At 44.6% G+C, this 20406-nt stretch overlaps 1 protein-coding gene across 4 annotated transcripts in view; it reads right to left on the reverse strand.

Moving 5' to 3' along the window:
* extl3 (exostosin-like glycosyltransferase 3) overlaps window positions 1–20406 on the reverse strand; it is a 28420-nt gene that overhangs the window by 7219 nt on the left and 795 nt on the right. For all 4 annotated transcript variants that reach the window (XR_008566885.1, XR_008566884.1, XR_008566883.1 and 1 more), the window contains exons 2-3: window positions 1689–4266; window positions 818–945 (exon numbers count right to left, since the gene is read on the reverse strand). Coding sequence is in view for 1 of the 4 variants with exons in the window: in XM_054761290.1 (XP_054617265.1) it covers window positions 818–945; window positions 1689–3827 (2267 nt within the window). In the remaining 3 variants the exon portion in view is untranslated. The remainder of the gene's footprint in view (window positions 1–817; window positions 946–1688; window positions 4267–20406) is intronic.

Below are 20406 nucleotides of genomic sequence, written 5' to 3' on the forward strand. Positions count from 1 at the left end.
CCCAAACAGACTCGCTACAGCCAGAGAGAGGAGCAATGTTTCTCACTCTTTCACACACAGACACAATACAGACGGTGACTCCCTGCTTGCTTGGCTCAACTCCAGCTCACGTTATCTATTTTGGCTTGTATGATATCTAAAGTTAGTTTCGTTACGTACGTACGTTTTTTTTGCTGTTGTTTTTTTTTAGGTTTTCCTCAGTTCAGCTCGTATCTAACGTTACTTGGTAAACTTGTTTCGTTACGTACGCGGTCCATTTGACAAGACAGAGCTGTAAACGGCTCGTGTTGCATCGGTCACTGCCGGTGGGTTCCCCGTCTGCTTGCCTCTACTTTGGCTGGTGATATAAAGTCAGTTGGAAAACTAAACGCGTTGCTTTTGAGGAAACTACAAAGCTGACAGAATATTTTCCTGTTTGCCATCAATGGATTTTTTGCATGAATCACCAACTTCACACAGATCATGACAAAATAATGAAATAGTGTTACAGATCACTTACACAGAACACACATAGCTGAATAACAAACAAATGTAGCAATTTCTGATCAATCTATGTCAGTGTCAGACTTCAAATAATGTACCAATTTAAGCCCCACTCATTTACGGGTACAGATCATTTAGATGGGTGAACAGATACAGATGCAGATAGAGGTGTACTCGCTCATCCCGACTTCTTAATCACAAATGTTTCCTTCATTGATCAGCATTGTTCAGCCTTTGTCAGAGTACATGCCTATAAAGCAGGCATTCGATTAATTTAAAATGAGTATTTCCCCAGAATGCACTAAGTATCATGCAAAATAGCACCATTACAGACCTGAACCCAAACATGATCTCATCGTGACGCAGATGGGCATCGTCATCTATGGAGAGGATGGCCTCAGTCTCCACGACATCCCAGGGAAGGAAGCGATTGTTGAGGCTGTTCTTCTCCGTGCGGACGACCTTCCGGGGGAGAAAAATGGCTTTTAATGACTTTACTTTTACACAGCAATGTCCCCCCGTTTATTGCCGCACGTTCTTATTGCTCTTGAGGGTTTTACAAAGCACGTATTGATGCACTGTGTCACACAACGTAAAACAAAGAGCCACATTTTCACTTTCATGTGAAGAGATAGCAAACGTCTGGGTTCATTTTTTTTGTACTGTAATTCAAAAGCGGCCTTCAGATCCCTTCAAGTAAAGCTGTTTTGAATCCGAGCTCTACCGAGGCAGTAATCCAGACAGCTATATGCAGTGTACTCGAGTAAACTTCGTATCAACTCTGACAAATCAGACGCATTAGGGATTCTGTGTCAAGTACAATAAATGAGTGAACACTCAGCTAACTGGAGCACGGTGCAATGTCTAATTGTTCAAGTTTAAGTTCATTTGTAGGGCGCTAGGAGCCTTTGCAGCACCTTTGCAACTCGGTTTCTTTTCAAACTCTTTATATGTCACCATATGTCCATTTGATCCTTTATATGTGAAATTCTTAGCCAAAATCCAAATAACCCCAAAAGATGCACAATTTGGAGATCAACAAGAATTTTATGGCCTCAAAAATCGCACAACACGGATTGATACAAGGGACTGTTTGACTTTGGAGGTTAGGTACAGTATATGTCAGCCAAAAATATCAGCAAATAGTTTTTTGTTTGAATCAATAACACGAATACAGCAAATCGAGCTAACACTCTACAACTTACCACAATGGGTAGCCCTATGTCAGGCCACAGCAGGTCGTCTGAAGGAGGCTTGGGAGAATTCCACACCACCACCACCTTGTTGAGGTACGGTAGTCCATTCAACCTCTCCAAGGAGTTCATCAGCACTTCCTCACGCTCATATGTCAGCATGACCACAGTGAACTGTTCTCTGGGAACGTTCCCTCCTAAGGCTGCCTGGAACTCCTTCCCCGATCCTCCGGTGCCCCCGCCAATGGGCCTGAAACCAGTACCCGAACCTAGGAATTTGGCTTCAGAAGGCAGAACAGGGTCCAGAGGAGTGTGGGGAAACAAATGAAAAGGGCCGGGAGCGCTGTTCCACGTTCGGTAGATGTCCACAGCGGTGTAGGTAAAGTTGCGGAGAAAGCGTGGAGAAGCGTAGGGTGGCTCCGTCTCCACGGGACCCAAATCAAGATCGCCGTTGTCTGCAAGGTTGGCATCAGTTCCCGCAATTTTACCTGCTTTGTGGGGGATCTCTTGCGCAGGCTCTTCATTTATGGGTGCAGCAGGAACCTGGATCCTCGTGCGAATGCTAGCCAGGATAGTACTAAGTATGTTCTCTGAGGTGGAGAAGTAGGTCTCCCACAAAAAGCGTCCCTGTCGTCTCATAGCCAACATGTCATTGTCTGACAGGCTGCGCAGCAGGAAGTGTAGCTCTGTCACACGAGGCTTAGGCACCATTATGGCAGCTTCGCTCCATCGAATAAACTGGTGGTAAGGTAGTTTGGAGTGGTCTCCGAGCACCACGGGGATGGCCCCTACCTCTAGAGCCTCAAAAAGCCTCATTCCGCAACCTGCTGAGGCTACCAGCTGACCATCGCCCGGCGCAATCACCAAGGCAAACGTAGATGCCTTGAGTACCTCCAGCCTGTCTTCTCGCTCTCCGCAAAGACACCACTCCGTTGGCAAACTGGGCTTAGGGTTTTTACAGGTGAACTCTATAAGCACCTGATCCAAATGGCTATCCTGTACTGCTTTTAAGGTGCCGATGATGCGATCGTCATAGTCAGCTGGTGGATCTCCTTCCATCTCCTCCTCAAATGACTGAGGATGAGTCTCCTGCAAGCTGCTCCTCAGTGACTCTACCCTCTCCCCTTGGAATGTGAAGAGATACTTCCTTTTCACCGGTACCTGATGAGGCACTTCCAAGAAGTTGGGTTCAGAGAGGGCATGCACCAGTGGGGAAACGACCAAATCAAAGCCTTCACGGTACTGCTGCTCCAGGTAAGTGGACTGAGCAACTGATGCCCGCCCTGTGCTCACATTATACAAGAAATTCTGCGTCGTGGACTTTCTCGAAAGATGCACCAGTACATGATTGTGTCCATCTGATCGCCAGTAAGGAAGAGCTTTTAGTTGCTTCTCTAAATCGGAAGGATTTGGAGGTGGGGATGTGGGAGACTCCTGTAGCTCCCCAACCAGAACCAAATACAGACAGGCGACGGTGGGGTTATCAGTTACATAAATATTGCTCTTAACCGACATGGCAAAAGCCTGCTTCACCAGTGGGTCAATATACTCCCCCCATGGATAGGACCCCGCATCATAAACATAAACAGGAAATCCGGATGTGAGGGGACAGCGAGCATAGTCAAAGCAGGTGTGCAGGCGGCAAGAGCGGGAAGATTTGGGGGGTGGGAGCCCTGGGTCTTCTTTGTCAGGAAGTAACCTGACCGGTAACGAAAGCTTTGGCTGATTCTGGGCCATCAGTTCTTTATACGAATGCTCCGTCTGGCTGATGACATTCTTCAGTTGCAGTAGGTCCTGCTTGGCACTGTCAATGCTCCGCTTGCAGGCCTCAATGCGTAGGTTGAGCCTGGCAATCTCCCCGTTGAGCTCCTGCCGCTTGGCCTCCAGCTGCAGCAGCTCTTCACTGACGGACTCACGTATGCGGCACAGGTCTTGCACGTGTTTGGCCTCGCACAGTTCGCCACCAGGCCGGGGCCCGAATATCCGCTTATCGGGACTCCCGGCTTCATCGATGGTCGTGAGGTAGTAGTGGGCAATGAGCGGGAAGAAAACCAGGATAAAGAAGAGCATGAAGCTTAGCCAGGTGAGACGCACACGCCTTAACACCCATGGCTGTCCACCGGATCCTAATCCGCCACCGTTGCGCTGCATTTTTTTTTTTTATTTTTTATTTTTAAACTTTCTTAATCTGCTCCTTGTCTTACCAAGGAATCAATCATATGTTCTGCAGCAGCCATGATTCGACCTTGTCAGGCAGGTGGATGGATACTATATCATCAAAGCTGGATTCAAACCTCCTCTTCTGGGTCCTGAGGGCGGATTGTCTGAGAACCCAGCTTCACCTGTAATCTGATATGTACCCTACAGTTTGACACCCGAAACAAGCTGAGGCCATTTCTATCAGGAGGCGTTCCACATCAAGTAAGGTTCCCCTTCCGATGAGGGGTGCCCCTCAACGGGTGATGAGGGGTGGGCATGGCGGCTCAAAGGCTGGTGAAACTGGGTGGCCCATTGCTTTCATCCAGAGTCTAACCATTTTCTGAACCCTCTGTAGAGAGTCCTCTGGATGGTGGGCCAGGGGAAAGGGAACCTGAGAGAGAGAGAGAAGAGAAAATGACAGATGAGCGGTGGCTTGTTTCGGTGTAGATGTTGATCACTGATTCTAACACACCAAAAATAAACTGGAATCTACCCATGAAAACTCAGTCTCATGAAATGAAATCGATTCATTTTCACAGAATGATTTCCACAGCAGACGTCAACCCACCCATCTCACGTCATGTTCGCTCTGCTAGGGACGGTCTGGCTGGAACATTTTGATGTGACAAGACCCCCGATGACTGAATTTTAGTATGCAAAAGGTTGAACAGCAAAAATCACACATTGAAAGTTCAATGTGATTCTTGCTACAAAACAAAACACAACTTTCACCCAAGTCGGAAAAAGATGTCTAGGGGTGTATACATTGAAATCAACAGGTAACCACCTCTCCTCGAGTGAGTCAGAGCTTTTCTTTCGGTTACTCCCACACACCGATGCAGCCATGAAGCAAAAAGACAATCAAAGACCCGGGTCGTTTTTGTTAAATGTAGTTAGACAATCAGTGTAGGTTGATAAAGGGGTGCAGTTGATAATGAAATCTGGATGTGGCAACCAACGGTCCAGGCTTCTATAACTGTTATGTAGGTGGGTCATCACAGCGATTGCTTAAACTGGCCATTTTTTTGTGTGTGTGTGTGTGTTTAAACCTGTGCAGTCTGTGTTCATCTCTGCCCCTATGGACTTATCTTATTTTGCCATCGTTTTCATAGCATGGGTTGCATCTCTGTGGGTGTGTTGTTTTTACTACTGCCTGGTTGGACCAAAGATAACACATTTAAAACTACGCACTTGCTGTAAAAGTGACAATATACAGCTCCTGGCCAGTGTCTTATTGGCAATATCTGCCACATTAAGTACCAAACAAGCACGAGAGTGCATTGATAGAACCTCTATAAAAGATTATGGTGCGTTCAGACCTAAAGTTCACTTTCTCTGGTCTGAATCACTTGATGGGTTTCTAAATGTGGTCAGTTTCGCCAAGGGTTCTGTTTCTCCAAGTCAAACGAAATATGGCACAAGACACCGCGTGAGAATGTTTTCTTCCATTATTGGTCACAAGGAACTGAGTGAAACAGCGAGAAAGACGTGTGTTCATGTCTTACATAAGGATTGTGGATGATGGGCAACATATTAAAAAAAAAAAAAGCATTTTCCTTCAAGAGGAGGGCCTTCAGCAAATGATCCTCCTCTGCCTGATAAAAAGATGTGCCAGCAGACGACAACCTGCTAACTGCATACACACAAAAAAGCCTAAGATGTGCTGGTGAGGCAACAGTCTTATCAGTTTCTATGCAACCGGTAGTTATGTAATCATTATGTCGCTATGGGGACAAACCTGCATTCGCTTGGCGCTTTAGCAACTCATACTTCAGCTGTACACTTCAATCGAATAAGAGAAACCAGAGGGTGCACAGATTTTACATTTCGGAAACAACACTTGTTTGTGCCGCGGTTGGCACCAACAAATCCCAGGACATGTGACCCCTAGAATGCTGTCTGGCAACCCTGCTGCGCAGTCATGAGTCTGTGTGGCAAACCTACAATGGTCTGATTACTCGTAGCGTGGCTGCAGTGTCACAGGGGTAATAGCAGACAGATGTTAGCGAATACCGCTGCTGCTGCTCGGCCTAATCTTTGACTCGAAACAAGCTTGAGGGAGAAGCCGAATCTCAATCATCCTCTCCAATCTGTTGCGTATCTCCTCATTTGAAGCGGATCTGCATGGGGAGAAGGGGAAAAGCATCGATTGCCGTGTACTTACTTGGTGTGGATCAATAATAATTCCACATTAGCCACTGCATCCCTGAACTGTGAGGCTGCTAAGGACATAATAGACTGCTGTTGGTAGCCATTGGCACTCTCCTTCACCTTAAACACCACAATACTCTTACGAATACTTTGATGACCGCCAGTAAGTTGCATGCACTCCATGCAGCTCTTACTCCAAAAACGATCACAGCCGCAACTCATTCCATGCAAGAGTGTTGCAAGTAAGTCATTTTCCGGTAAAGAATGAGTCATTATCAGCGAGAACGAAGTCAGATGCCGCTTTCCAGTTGCCAGACATTTTGAGACGAGCGCTTGTGTAAATGAACAGCCTGTCTCCCACATACCAGCACAGCTTTCTGACTCCGTCCTCATGAAAGACGAGCAAAAACAGGAATGTCCCAAGTTTGAAGTCAACTCAATGAGCGCTATTGAGATGCGGGGGGAGGCAGGGGGAAGTAGCAGGTGAAATGAGTGCGAGGCCTCTCGGGATAACAGGTTAAGCGTAAAGATTCCCCCCCCCCCCCCTTCCCCCCGCCCCCCCTCCTGTCTGTTCCTCCTGTTAGAAAGAAATTGAGGCAAGGGGGAGGATTTGAGGTCTGACAGGGAGAGCTTGTATTTTTAATAAGTCTCTGAGAAGCCAGACTCCAAGCGGTGAGTCTGAAATATTAAGACGACGAATCTTTACTTATTCCTTTAATGATCAAAAAGTACTTCCCAAAAACGAGGAGGAATATTCTCTTATATGTAACATTCTTGCAAAGGCTCATAGCAATAATCACCCAAAAACTATCAAGCAAAATGTGTAAGTGGTCCTTTCTTATGTGTGTAATGCAGGGCTCCCCTTTTTATAAGGACGCATTAGAAACCACCAGCTGTGGGCTTGTCAGCATTGTGCAATACAGTTTGGAGGGCATCATAATTAGTACACAATTAGTGGCAGCACCATATTGACCTGAATGTAAGACCGGTATTTCCCCCCCTGAAAAACAAGGTCTGAACATCACAGGGGTCTATTGAGGCACTCTTTGTCCGGTCCTGGGATCATCGGGACACGCAAACTCCTCCACCTCCACAAGGTGGCAGCTCAGGGAGGAGTGAGACACCCGGACTCCTCCCTGGGGAGGTGTTCAGGGCACGTCTGACCGGTATAAGGCCTCGGGGAAGACCCACGACACGTTGGAGAGACTGCGTCTCCCAACTGGCCGCAAGAGAGTCAGGGCGTGATGTTCAAACCGGGATGTTGCGAGGCAAGTCACTCGCACACATACACACTCGTGCCCTGGAGAAATGCAGCCGCTACACAGAGACCCCCTGGAATTGAAAGTGGCTAAAAAGTTGCACAGGTTAGCTGTGCTAGGTTAGATGCTAATTTAAGACCAAGATCAATGAAGCAGAGTCAAAGAACTGTCGAGCAGCCAAGAAATTTGACATGCTGGCTATTGTATTGTAATGTACGACCAGTTATTATTTCACTGATAAAAAAAAAAAAAAAAAGGATTCATAAAGGAGGTGCCGCCTTACAGTATATTCATGGTCATCTTATATTCGGGTTAGTCTTCTCAGGTTGTTTTGCTTTTATGCAGAATATAGGCTGCTCAGAAGCATCATAAAGAGGCGCAAACAGCGGTGATGGGGAGATGATTTACTCACTTTTCAAACAAGACAATCAAAGAAAGTCTTTCAGGTAGAAAATGTTTCGCAGACGGCTTTAATGCGTCAGAAAATGAACAAAATGAAACAAGTGAATGAAACTGCTCAGGCCTCTAAGGCCTCATTGGTCTTGCAGGCTACTGCTGGCATCATTAAGTGCGATAGAGGAGATCGAGTCAGGCTGGTAGCTCAGGAGAAAATATGAGGCAGCTGCTGGGGGGGAAATGAGCGCACTGGCTAAGAGGAGCAGCTGTTGAAGCCGTGACTCGGCAATTCACTTTTTGCTGGAAATTATAGTTGCAGCTTCCCATAGCAGATGCCATGGTGTCCTTCTGTAGACTGCAAACTAGTCTGAAGCAACAGCGGGTACCATTTTGCATTTGCCGGGAGGAAAAAGGTAGCGCGAAAGACGCATATGGTGAGGAAAAAAACAAAGGGGGGGGGGGGGGGGGGGGGGAGTCATTTAAAATGTATGACGTCTCAATAGAAGGTAAAGCAAGGTAAAAGCTATGCAAAGGGAATATATTAATATGCTCATAGGCAAAACACTTGGTCCGCAGGGCTGCAATATATTAATATGCTTATAGGCAAAACACTTGGTCCGCAAGGGCTGCAAGACTTCTACGCTGTCCATGAAACCTCTGCTGCAACACTACTGTGGCTCCAGCAATAGGGCAGCAACTTCACAATGTGACAGCCAATTAGTGAAGAAAAGGTTTAAATAATAATTTAAAAAAATCAGCACGTAACAGTGCATGCATTTTTATAACAAGCTTCAACTTCCAAACACCTCCAACAGACCCACAAGCTGTGCGTACCTATCAGGTTTCCAACAACGGCGGCTTCCTTTAATAGGGTGGCTGCAACGGGAAAGTGACCCCCTTCATTAGCCAAATCTAATTAAAAGCTGCCACATGCTTTGACTGCACAATGAAGTTACACAAAGATGAAACAGCGAGAGAGAGCGAGAGCGGATGCTGAGGCTTCCAGAGAGCAACAAACACGGTGCAAGCCCTGCTTATTAAGTATTTTATGCTCCAAAAATGGACAGATGAAAGGACACCAGTTAGATCTTATTTGGTGCACCAAAAATAAAAACAGAACTGTGTGCATTATTTGAAAGCACTACAAATATTATATATATGTGTGTATCTATATAGATACACATGTATATATATTTATTTATAGGTCTTTGCATCTGCAGAGATGTTCTAATAAATTAAATATGACCAGTTTTGAGTTGGTCAACTGGATTAATATGACCTAAAAATCTAAAAAGACTGCTTTTTATGACAACAAAATGGAACTGTCTGCCCACTTTTTTTGGAAATAAATAATAAATAAGCCATAAAGAAATATATACACATACAGTATGTTGTGCTGCTGTAACCTTCATCTCCCTGTGGGTACATGCCCAGGGCATCAATAAAGTTCTAATCTAGTCTAATGGAATCTAAAGCAGTATAAAGTTAGTACTCATAAGTAAAATTACAACAGCACCATAATCAATAAAAAAACAAGGTCGATAATTTGGACGTCTCGATAAATTGCCGTGTGCGACATGTACGTATACATGTGCGTTCGCCTGTTCCATTTCCTGGTCTCGCTGTAGCACACAGGCTGGATGACAAGAGGGTTCACTCTGCTTGTGTCTGAGCGCATTGGTTGTATAGTGAAATTAAGGGGAAGAGTGAGCCTACTGTCAGCTTTTCAGCGTATCTGTCGCAGTACGTGGCGGCACGTTCTATCGATTATCGTCGATAATTTTCAGCACAATTATCAACCAGCAAAATTTGGCCTATAAATTACCAAGACAACATTTTGAGTGGTTACAGCAACTTGGCTCGTACGGGAAGTTTGTACACAGCTAGCTAGCTCGCCAATTACGTCTGGCTAAAAAAACTAAAGTACACTGAATAATTAATCATCACAATAACTTGGCCGACATACGCACCAGAACTTTCGCTTAGTGTGTACAACTTTTAAATGATGTCCAAGGGTGAGCCAGGATGCTCGCTTGCCAGCTAAGTGTAAATTCAGAAGGTTTTATGGTCAAACACGGGTAAATGAAGACAGTGGAACCTCCTGGGAGTTCAAAGAAGACCATGAGTGGCATCATGGGAGATGTTGGCAAGTCTCACGTGGACATCGAAGGCATGACTACAAGTTTTCTTAGTGATCCATGAAAGCAACACTTTTTCAATTCCAGCAATACCTACAAATATCCACTAGGTGCTGACTGTGCCGTTAATAATGCTGTTTATTTCCGAGAGAGTGTGCCGTACACCGAGCCAGACACAAAGGACAACTGTAGAGACGCTGAAGCGGTTGCTAACAGCTGCTGCTGTAAGTTATGCAAACGCTAACAGTTTCTTTGACGGATCATTAATAAAACAACAGTCCAATAACAAACCGAGCTGCAAGCCTTTCTCCGTAGCAGACATCCTGGCTTGTCATACACACGTGGACAAAGTAACATGGACGTGTCAGGCCGCTGGCATTGTACGTGCCAACAGAACAGTCATCAATCATGTTCCAACCAAAAAGAGAGCACAACAAGCACTACACATTCATTCAGGCATGGACGTATGCAAACATTGGCTTTGGACTCTCAATGCGGAGCCAGTTTCATCTCCTTGCGTGTACATCGAGCTGTGCCAGGTGCTGCAATAGCAAACGTTGGCAAAACCCAAAAATAGGACTAGCTAGGGAGCCACGGTGATCGTGTAGAAAAATGAAGGCTTGTCTGGCTTCAACTTATTCCGATTCACTGGGGAACTGTCCTCCTTCCATGGGAAAGACCTCTTTAAAGACACACTTGCTGTGTTTGCTGAGATGCCGTACGGAAACACTGCATGAACGCTGCACAACAGTACGGCAACACCGTCAGGCTTAAAAGGCAACTGCACATCAGACGAGAGCGCCGTTGCTCGACATTTTTGGCGCTTGTGTTGACAATTTGCAGACAACATAAGCAGCTTTGCACGGTGATTATTAAAACAGCTGACTAATCATCGCATGAGGAAGGTGCTAATCCTGGTGTTGCACCTTTCATGTGCACTCCTAAAATCCTTCTAACATTAGTTGGCCACGCTTGGATTTTGCCTGTAAATATTTAAGCGGGGGGGAGGAAAAAAAAAGAGCCCGGATGAGGGTGGGTCTAAAAAAAAATAAATGCTGTTATCTTGGCCCGGCATCAGCCGTTCTTGCTGCATCCTCTGGAGAGTCTCCACTCGCCACACGGAGCGAGCCGTAGCAGATTGACTCGGGCCGGCAACAGCTGCCAGAACCCCCGGAAGCCTCATCTTCCATGACACTGATGGACCGTGGGAGGGAAGCCAGGGTGACTAGTCCTTGACATGGGAGAGTTACGCCACTACACAACGTGGACGGACGTCAGTGCGGATACTTGGGATGAAACGGTACATCATCATGCCGTTACAATGCAGTCACAAGTGCACAACAAACATAAGAAGTAGTCATGTGTGTGTGATTTCATACAGTCTTATGAGAAAACATTACGACACCGCATGACATTTATGGCGCCCCCTATGGGTTGTACTCAAAACGTTGTGCAAGAGGTGGTAGCATACATGTAGCACACATGCAGCGGGACCTCGGTTTTCATTCCAAACGGTCCAACGCAAACCAAAATGTACGAAATGTACATAATTCTGACTTTCTCATCTCTAAATTAGGACTTTTTGTCATAATTACGACTACTTATCTCATAATTATGACTTTCCTATCTCATAATTGTGACTAATTATGACGTTTTATCTCACAAGTTTGACTTTTTATGTCATAATTGTCTTATCTCATAATTGACTTTATCTCATAATTTTGACTTTTTATCTCATAATTACGACTTTCCTATCTCTTAATTCTGACGTTTTATCTCACAGGTTTGACTTTTAATGTCATAATGATGTCTCTTATCTCATAATTTTGACTTTTTAATCTCATAATTTTGACTTTATATTTCATAATTACGACTTTACCTCATAATTATGTCTTTCTTATCTCATAATTAAAACTTTTTATCTCATAATTCTGACGTTTTATCTCACAGGTTTGACTTTTTATGTCATAATGGGTCTCTTATCTCATAATTTCAACTTTTCATCTCATAATTAGGTCTTTCTTATCTTATAATTATGTCTTTATCTCATAATTTCGACTTTTTAGCTCATAATTATGACTTTATCTCACAAATATGACTTTCCTGTCTCATAATAATGAAGTCATATTGGCCCTAGTTACAGACACTGAAAAATATGAATAAAAAATAATTCTTATAGCAAATAGTTCTGGTTTTACATGCAGAAAAGAATGTGAAATAATTATGAATGACGAATGGATGGAATCTATTGTTGATGCAGACTTCCTGTACATTCTGGCGACATTGAAAGAAAGTGTTCCTCGCCTCCTTTATCAGATTGTTAGCACTCGCAGCTTTCTTTGGCCCCATGGCAGGTTATTTAACAGTCGCCATCAATAAAAAAAATGCACAGACAGTGAGTCAGCACAAGTCTGCTTTGTTTGTCAGGTCCAGGGCAAACAGACTAGTTTGTTATTTGCAATGATGTACGAAAAACGAGACAAGCTGTAGCACTGCAGCGAAATATTGCTTAAATAAATGTTGACGAAAAGTAAATCATATACAAACGGGGGCGTACGAAAACTGAAGTTGGACTGCATCCTCAAAGTTGAATAACCATTAAACACACGGTCAATGACTTGCTAAGTCTTGCCCGTGCCTCTGCAAAGACGCCTGCTCGATGGCGACCATGTTTTTCAACCAATCTTGCTGACATTTTACCGACATGTGCTTGTCAGACATGTGCTTATCAGTATTTATCAGACTTATGGGGTCAAACTTTGGGGTTTAACGACCAAAAAAAAACCCCAAAAAAATGAGATTGGCAGGACAGACAAATCCCACTCCTTCGCTGGCAGGCACGGTGCCGTGCGGAGAAACCGTTTTACTCACACTGCCAAAAGTCAAACAAGTTGGGTCATCTCCTACTTTGCCTCGTTCATTTCCGCTGACGCACTTGGGGCGGCAGCAGCAACTGTCGGTCTCGGAAAATGATCATGAAAAAGCCAAAAAAATAATAATCCGCCGCTGCTGCTACAAGCCGCACAGACAGAAGCCTGAACACTCTCGTGTCTGAGAACAGATGTGCATCGAAACAGGAAGGAGAGTTTCGCTACAACTCAAGAGATTTGTCAGGAAAAGTGCAAGCGAGCAGGCGGCAGCTCAGTTTGGTGAGCCATCAGAGCCTCACATCCGCTCAGAAAAGCATATCCCTTCTTACTGGTTGCAGCTCTGCTCTCCACATTCTTGCTGGATCATGCTGTGTGCCAAAACTGACCTATGCAACTGTCCGTTTTTGGGTTTTTTTTTTATGTTAACCAGTCCCCAGCAGAATCATGATATTCCACAGGCCTTAGCAGAGAGGCTGACTTACGTTGGCGTATAAAAGACTTTTTATTCTCAAAATCTGAACTGATTTGGACCCAAAATGTGTCCAAATCTGAGCACAAACAGCGATGCTGTGCTGGTATCTCATAATCACACTATGGGAACAGATACACGTCACACTGGATAGACATAATTTGATATTACTGTCCCTAAATTGATGCTATTCTTTCAAGAGAGTGCATGTTATGCTGCTGCGCCTCAAAATCAGCAAAATAAGTCGCTGGACCCAAAAAAAAAAAATGTATGAACAGCTTTGAGAAACTAGAGGAACTGTCATGGTTTTACTTCGATTTGCTCCTTCATTCAAAGACGGTGCATGATATGCCGCTTGCCAGTGTGCCACGTTCAACTCAGGAAGGGAAAATACACCGCTGGAACCCAAAGCTGCATAAAATGAGAGACACAATAGCGTGATCCACGTAAATGGAGGCGCAACGGTGGCATGTCGTGATGGGAGATGACCAGAGCCGCAACAATTAATCGATGGTTAATCGATTACCCAATTAATCCACAACTGCTTTGGTCGGAGATTCATCATTTTTTGATTTAAATATGCAAATATCCTCTCATTTCAGCCTCTCCAATGTGAATATTTTTTAATTTCCTGAGTCATCCATGAAAGCAGACCAATTATCTTTATGTTTTAGCCAAAACAAGATATTCACCGCATATCAGCTTTCACTTTGGAAAACAGCGATGGGCATTTTTGCCTCTTTTGTGCTGTACCGCGGACCCAACCAACGGTTTGTTTCATATTCATTCGGTCCATCTACGGCCTAACCCATTACTCCATTCACCGAAACACAAGCTTCAGATTAACGGACTAAGAAAATGATCACGATTGTATTTTTGTGTACATTTTTTGTTTTACTGAAGCTATTTTGTATTATTTAACATGATTTTAAACGAATATTCCAGCGACAACCTGGTGTTTGTACACTTGTTTGCCTTGTCAGTTGAAATCTTCTATGTCTGAACAAAAATGTGTGTTTTTTTTATTCAATACGATTCATCGGAAACAAATATAAATGTAGATGAGCGTTTGTTATAAGAGCTTTACATGGATTTTTTTCCCCCAGCTAGCACTGCTAGGCCATTGTAAACATAAGTGAATCCATTCAATTCAGTCCAATCTCTTCCATATTCGCCTCATCTGTCGCTGTACTGTATAAGCCGTAACGCTAAGCGTAATGGAAGACAACAATAGTGCTGATGTTGTCAGCGTGCCGCCGTTCAGCGCTGCGACGACAGCGAGGATCAATTTGGGAGCACGGGCAATGTCAAAGACATATTGTGACTTTGAGAAAAATCGATGTCGTTTTTCACAGTGCGAGCTGCCATGCTGAGTCAATATTCAACGGGTGCCCCAACAGTTTAAGGAATTTTGCATAGCAAGAAAACCCTGGCAGACGCCAACATGACATACAGTGTGTAGCATGGCAGTGGTTTGGCCACAGATGTTTGCATTCCCGTGCATAAACGTGCATACTGTGGGACGCACACGCACAACAAGCAGACGTTTAAGTGTCATTATTGCAGAATGTCCGAAAACATCATGAACTTTGAAGCCATTTCACGTAAACGGGAGCTGTGCTTGAAGTCGTGGTTTCAGACCAAATCCCAACCTCTTCTGCATGGAAACTGATGTTATACTGTATCGACCCGAATATAATACCACACTGATTATGAGATGTTTTTTTTTTTTTTAAACAGTTCAACAGTGGCTTACTGACTCGCTTTCATTGATCACCACGTTGGGGCGGGCCCTTTTACAGCGCAAAGCCACCCACATACTTTTGTTCTAACTAGGCCTGTCATGATAACAAATGTGTCTGGTCAATGATTGCCCTACAAATTATTGACGATAATCGATAATATGGACATTTTTTTAAATTAATTATATGGCATAAAAATGAGTACATTGTATCGAAAGCAATGAACTTTAATTTCTGAAGAGGATTTAACATTGTAATTGGAATGACAAGCGCTTTTAAATAAATTAAACAACATCATTAATTCAACAAAGAAAGACAAAAAAAAACCTCAATGAAAATAAAACGGCCCGTCTCTGTTAAGAAAAAAAACACTCCAATAAAAACCACACACACACGCAGTTATGTAGTGTCTCGTTAAACTGATGTAAGTGGTCATATTTGAGCTGGCCCACATATCTGCGGTGACGGAGTAAAATATGTTTCTGACATCCTTCCACACATCATCTTTCACTCGGCTATACAGTTCAGTTTGTGACATGATGTCCATGCACGTTCTCCCAGGCAATTCCTAATGTCCGTTAAACATTTTTAACATTTCAATGTAGCAAGCGACACTGACCGACTGTCGAGGCGAAGGCTCCTTTCCACCTCCGTTTTAGGTGTGCAAACAAGTCGGTCGTATTCCCGTGCTTCCTCGTCACTACTCTGAACCAACGTGACATCTCAGTTCGTCGTGCGCTCACCTTGTTCACTCTGTTTAAAACTGAAATATTCCCACACTGGGGATGTGGCATTCGCCTTAGAAACTATCGCTTTCGTGCCGTCGTCATTCATGGCCAACGAGGCTAGTTTGCTGCTAGCCAAGGCAGCCCCGCCTCCACTTACAAGGACAAAGACGCGAGATGACGACAGGAGGGTCCACTCTCTCCGTTCCTTCCACCGTAGAACCAACGCACACAGACAGCTCTAGAGTGAATACAAACACGAACGCACGCACGAATGCCAGTGAAAATGATGGATGTCGGTTTTTTTTTTTTAAGCATTTGATTAATCGATGTATCGATTATCGTGACAGGCTGACGGAATAAGGCTATGAGTCAGAGGTCACGGGGGCTAAATGCAAGCAAATACAACACCGGTGCTGCAGAGAACGATCCGCCCGCCAACTGAGATACCGGGAGGACCAAACGGTCTCTGAAATGAAACCCAGTTCCTCTTCCTCATAGGCTCGCTTTGGAGGCGGTCCCAATGCTCAGGAACCGTCCCGTTAACTTCCCGTTTGTTGGTGTAGTGCCCCGATCTGATGTCAGCGTCCCAGCCAGGGAAACCGGAACGATGACTCACAACAAATCTCTATGTGTGTGTGTGTGTGTGTGTGTGTGTGTGTGTGTGTGTGTGTGTGAGAGACGTTCATTAAAGAAGAACAGGGTGCTTTTTGTTTGGCGTGTGTCATCTCGCTGTTGCCGGTAACACCTGCTTGCAGCTCCACTCCGACACCAGTGGGGAATTTCACATCTGTAACAACCATCATCTTAGAGTGACAGGAAGAAAAGCTCGGACTCGCTCCCACGGAAGTAATTTGGTGCCATCTTTGCATGTCTGAATCCCTAGACTTCAAATATAAGACCGCCCATCTATTTCAGACGTGCGCGGTGGGGGGGGGGATAGTCCTAAATTGGGGTCAGTACGGTGTGCATTGCATTATTCCGCAGACGTGAAATGGGTGGCGGTCAGTCACGAATGGATTTGAACCGCAACAGACAAGTTTTGGCACGAGCTGTTCTCCCTCGCTCACAAACGCATGATGGGAGCTTGCTGTTCCAACTTTGTACAGTAGATGGCGTGAGCAACTCCACGTTACGCCAACAGCAGAGTAGCGTAGCCACGTCCAGCCAAACCACACTTCCAGATGAGCTGAACGAGTTCTATGCCCGCTTTGACACCCAAACTCCTGATGAGCAGAGAGGGTGGCTGAACCTGGGGAGCACACAGGACTCACCTCTCATGGTGACATCAGCTGATGTGCGCAGGGTTCTAAACAAAACAAACCCACGAAAAGCAGCAGGGCCAGACAACATCTCAGGACGTGCACTTCGGGTTTGCTCATCAGAGCTAGCTGATGTGCTTGCTGACATATTTAACCTGTCGCTTGCACAAGCATCTGTACCGACCTGCTTTAAGTCCACCACCATAGTGCCCGTACCCAAGAAGAGCAACGTGACCTGCTTGAATGACTATCGCCCTATAGCACTCACTCCTATTGTTATGAAGTGCTTTGAAAGAATAGTCATGACCCACATCAAAAAGAGCATCCCGGCGGCAACTGTGGACCCTCTACAGTTTGCATATCGCCAGAACCGGTCCACTGATGATGCAGTCAACACTGCCATCCACACAGCCCTTTCTCACCTACAGGGCCAGGACACATACGTCAGAATGCTATTTATAGACTATAGCTCTGCTTTTAATACAGTCAGCCCCCACAAACTCACAGATAAGCTCCTCACACTTGGCCTGTCTCCCTCCCTCTGTAACTGGGTGTTTAACTTTCTCACAGGCAGGCCCCAGTCAGTCAGAGTCCACAACCGCACATCCGGCTCAAGAATTGTGAGCACTGGGACCCCACAGGGGTGTGTGCTGAGTCCACTCCTCTACACGCTCTTCACCTACGATTGCGTGGCCTCCCAGAACAACACCAGCATCATTAAATTTGCGGATGACACTACAGTCATCGGACTGATCACTGGTGGTGTTGAAACATCATACAGAAGAGAGGTGGCGGACCTCATAGCTTGGTGTCGTGATAACAATCTCCTTCTCAATACAGATAAGACTAAAGAGATGATCATTGACCCAAGAACAAGGGAAAAGGAGCCGCATAGACCCCTGTTTATTGATGAGGCTGAGGTGGAGAGGGTGAAAACCTTCAAGTTCCTTGGCACACACATCAGCGAGGACCTCACCTGGTCTCACAACACCCAACAAATTCTGAAGAAGTCCCAAAGGAGACTGTACTTCCTGAGAAGACTGAGGAAATTTGGCATGTCCACCACAATCCTGAGTTGCTTCTACAGATGCACTATCGAAAGTGTCCTTACCGCCTCCATCACTGTTTGGTACGGTAACTGTACAACACGTGATAGGAAGGCACTCCAGCGGGTGATCAAGACCTCACAGAACATTGTTGGGGCAGCCCTCCCCTCACTGCAAGACATTTATAAATCTAGAGTCCTACGCAGAACACACAACCTCATCAAGGACAGCACACATCCACAACACTCATTATTCACACTCCTACCATCAGGCAGACGCTACAGGAGTTTGAAGTCCAGGACCACAAGGCTGGCAAACAGCTTTTACCCACAGGCCATCAGGCTCCTCAACGAAGCACTCGCACACGCCGCACGCAACACACGCACACACTCATAGCACTTTATTTATTTATTTGTATTATTTCTTTGTATTAATGTCTCTTCTGTTGTTGTTGCTTAATTTATTGGTATATATGTTTATGTGTTTATGTTTCTTATGTTCTTATTCTTTCATTTGTTTTCTTTCTTTTCTTGGGAGAATGAACAGAATAAGATTTTCATTGCATGGTATAACTGCTGTTTTACTATGCACATGACAATAAAACTCTCTTGATCTCTTGATCTCTTGAACATGACGAGCCAGTGGCTTCAGTGGTCCCGAGTGACGACCATTAATTGACACACAAATGCACCGCCGTGACCGCAAAGCATCCTCTTTGATTCAAAGTGTAAAACCATTTTTAAGCAACGTGCTGTCGAGTAATTGAGTTTTAACCAGCAAATAGGTGTCTTTCCCCGCTTACTGCGCAACGCAGGCAGCACAGAGTGTTCCCGTGAGGAGAACACATCCAGCCAGGGTCTGGGGAGGGTACCAGATGGCTCAAGTCGCTGACGAAAAACGATGGGTTCTGCTGGTTTTACGTAACTGCAGAGGATCGTGCACAGCGCCGGTTGTTTTCCTGCAACCTTTTCACGTCTTCTTCCCCCCAGCCGGTTTCGTTTCACTCTCAAGGTCGCATCCCGAATCGATAGAGCCTCAGTCATAATGGGCCCGTCAACGTGGCGGTTTAATCTCCGGAGATACGCCGGGTTACAAAACGTCTCGTGTTACAGTTTTACAACCACACTCTATTATAGAAATTGTGGCCTTTAATCGTTGTGGTGCTGCCAGGAGATGAGCGGGCATGTCTACATTCAATACGCATGACCTGAGTTATTGCTGCTTCACACTTCACACATGTCACACAAGAACTCAGTTCAGCGAGCGTCAAATCGTCTGAAAATGTTTCGTTTTTCTGCACAATCCTCGCTTTCTGTAAAAACGTTCCAATTGCTTCCACTGCCACATTTCTCAAGCCATTCCAACATCAAAGTGTTGAATACGTTCAGGACAGTCAGGCTACCGTTTTATCCACGTGGTAAAAATTTTCGCTTTACGCAAAATTACCCACTTTTCTGTTTTGTTACTGCTGCCACATTTCTCAACCAATTAAAACCATTCCAAAGTCAAAATGCACAACTAAATTAGCGTTCCTGATACATTGCGCTATCATGTTATGTGTGAGCATGCTAACATTATTTAGCATTTTCTGCCACTTTGAGTGTTAACATATGCATGCTAACATTAGCATAGCAGCATTTGTAACCGTTTTTAGAAGTAGAAATCATAGAAACAGTTTGTACTATCACGTTAAGTGTTAGCATGTTAGCATTGCTAGCATGCTAACATTAGCGCAGCAGCATTTTTATCCATTTTCGTTAGTATAAACATTGACAGATACTCTGCGCTATCATGCTAGGTTTTGCATGCTAACGTAAGCATTGCTAACATGCCAACATTAGCATAGTAACATTTTAGCCGTTTTCATGAGTAGAAACTTTTAGAAAACACCTAGTGGTATCATGTTAGATGTTAGTGCTAGAATGCTAACATTAGCATAGTAGTATTTTTGGACATTTTCATAAGTATTACCATGTTCTACCAAGCTTTTAAAAAATGCTCTGCAATCGCTTGCTCTACTGTTTTTGGTTGATTCCACTTTTTTTCCCTTGTGTCCTAAATACTCATATTCATTCTGCATTGAACGCACCAGAATTAGAGCGGAGCCTTGGTTATCATCATTAATCCATTTATGATGAAGGGTGCATATAAATATATATAAATGACAAATGAAAGGCAGAATATTATAGTTACTTTTACCTCCATTGAAGACGTGATTCTTGCCCAAGACACAATGTGGCAGCAAGATCACCACGGACATCACCTTTGCGTTTTGCCAGAAACACCACCTTTTTCAAACAGAGCATCTCGAAGGGTCTGATTATTCACTAAACGCTGATTCCACTTGCTATCTTCTTATTCTCTGGCAGACCAACAGCGCCTCTGCTGGTTGAAGTCAAGTAGTACACTCCATTTTGACTGCTGCTTCAAGACGCAATGAATACACAATCAATCGCATATGATTGACAAGTAA

Source organism: Dunckerocampus dactyliophorus, chromosome 19 (genome assembly GCF_027744805.1).
Source record: "Dunckerocampus dactyliophorus isolate RoL2022-P2 chromosome 19, RoL_Ddac_1.1, whole genome shotgun sequence".
Lineage (NCBI taxonomy): Eukaryota > Metazoa > Chordata > Actinopteri > Syngnathiformes > Syngnathidae > Dunckerocampus > Dunckerocampus dactyliophorus.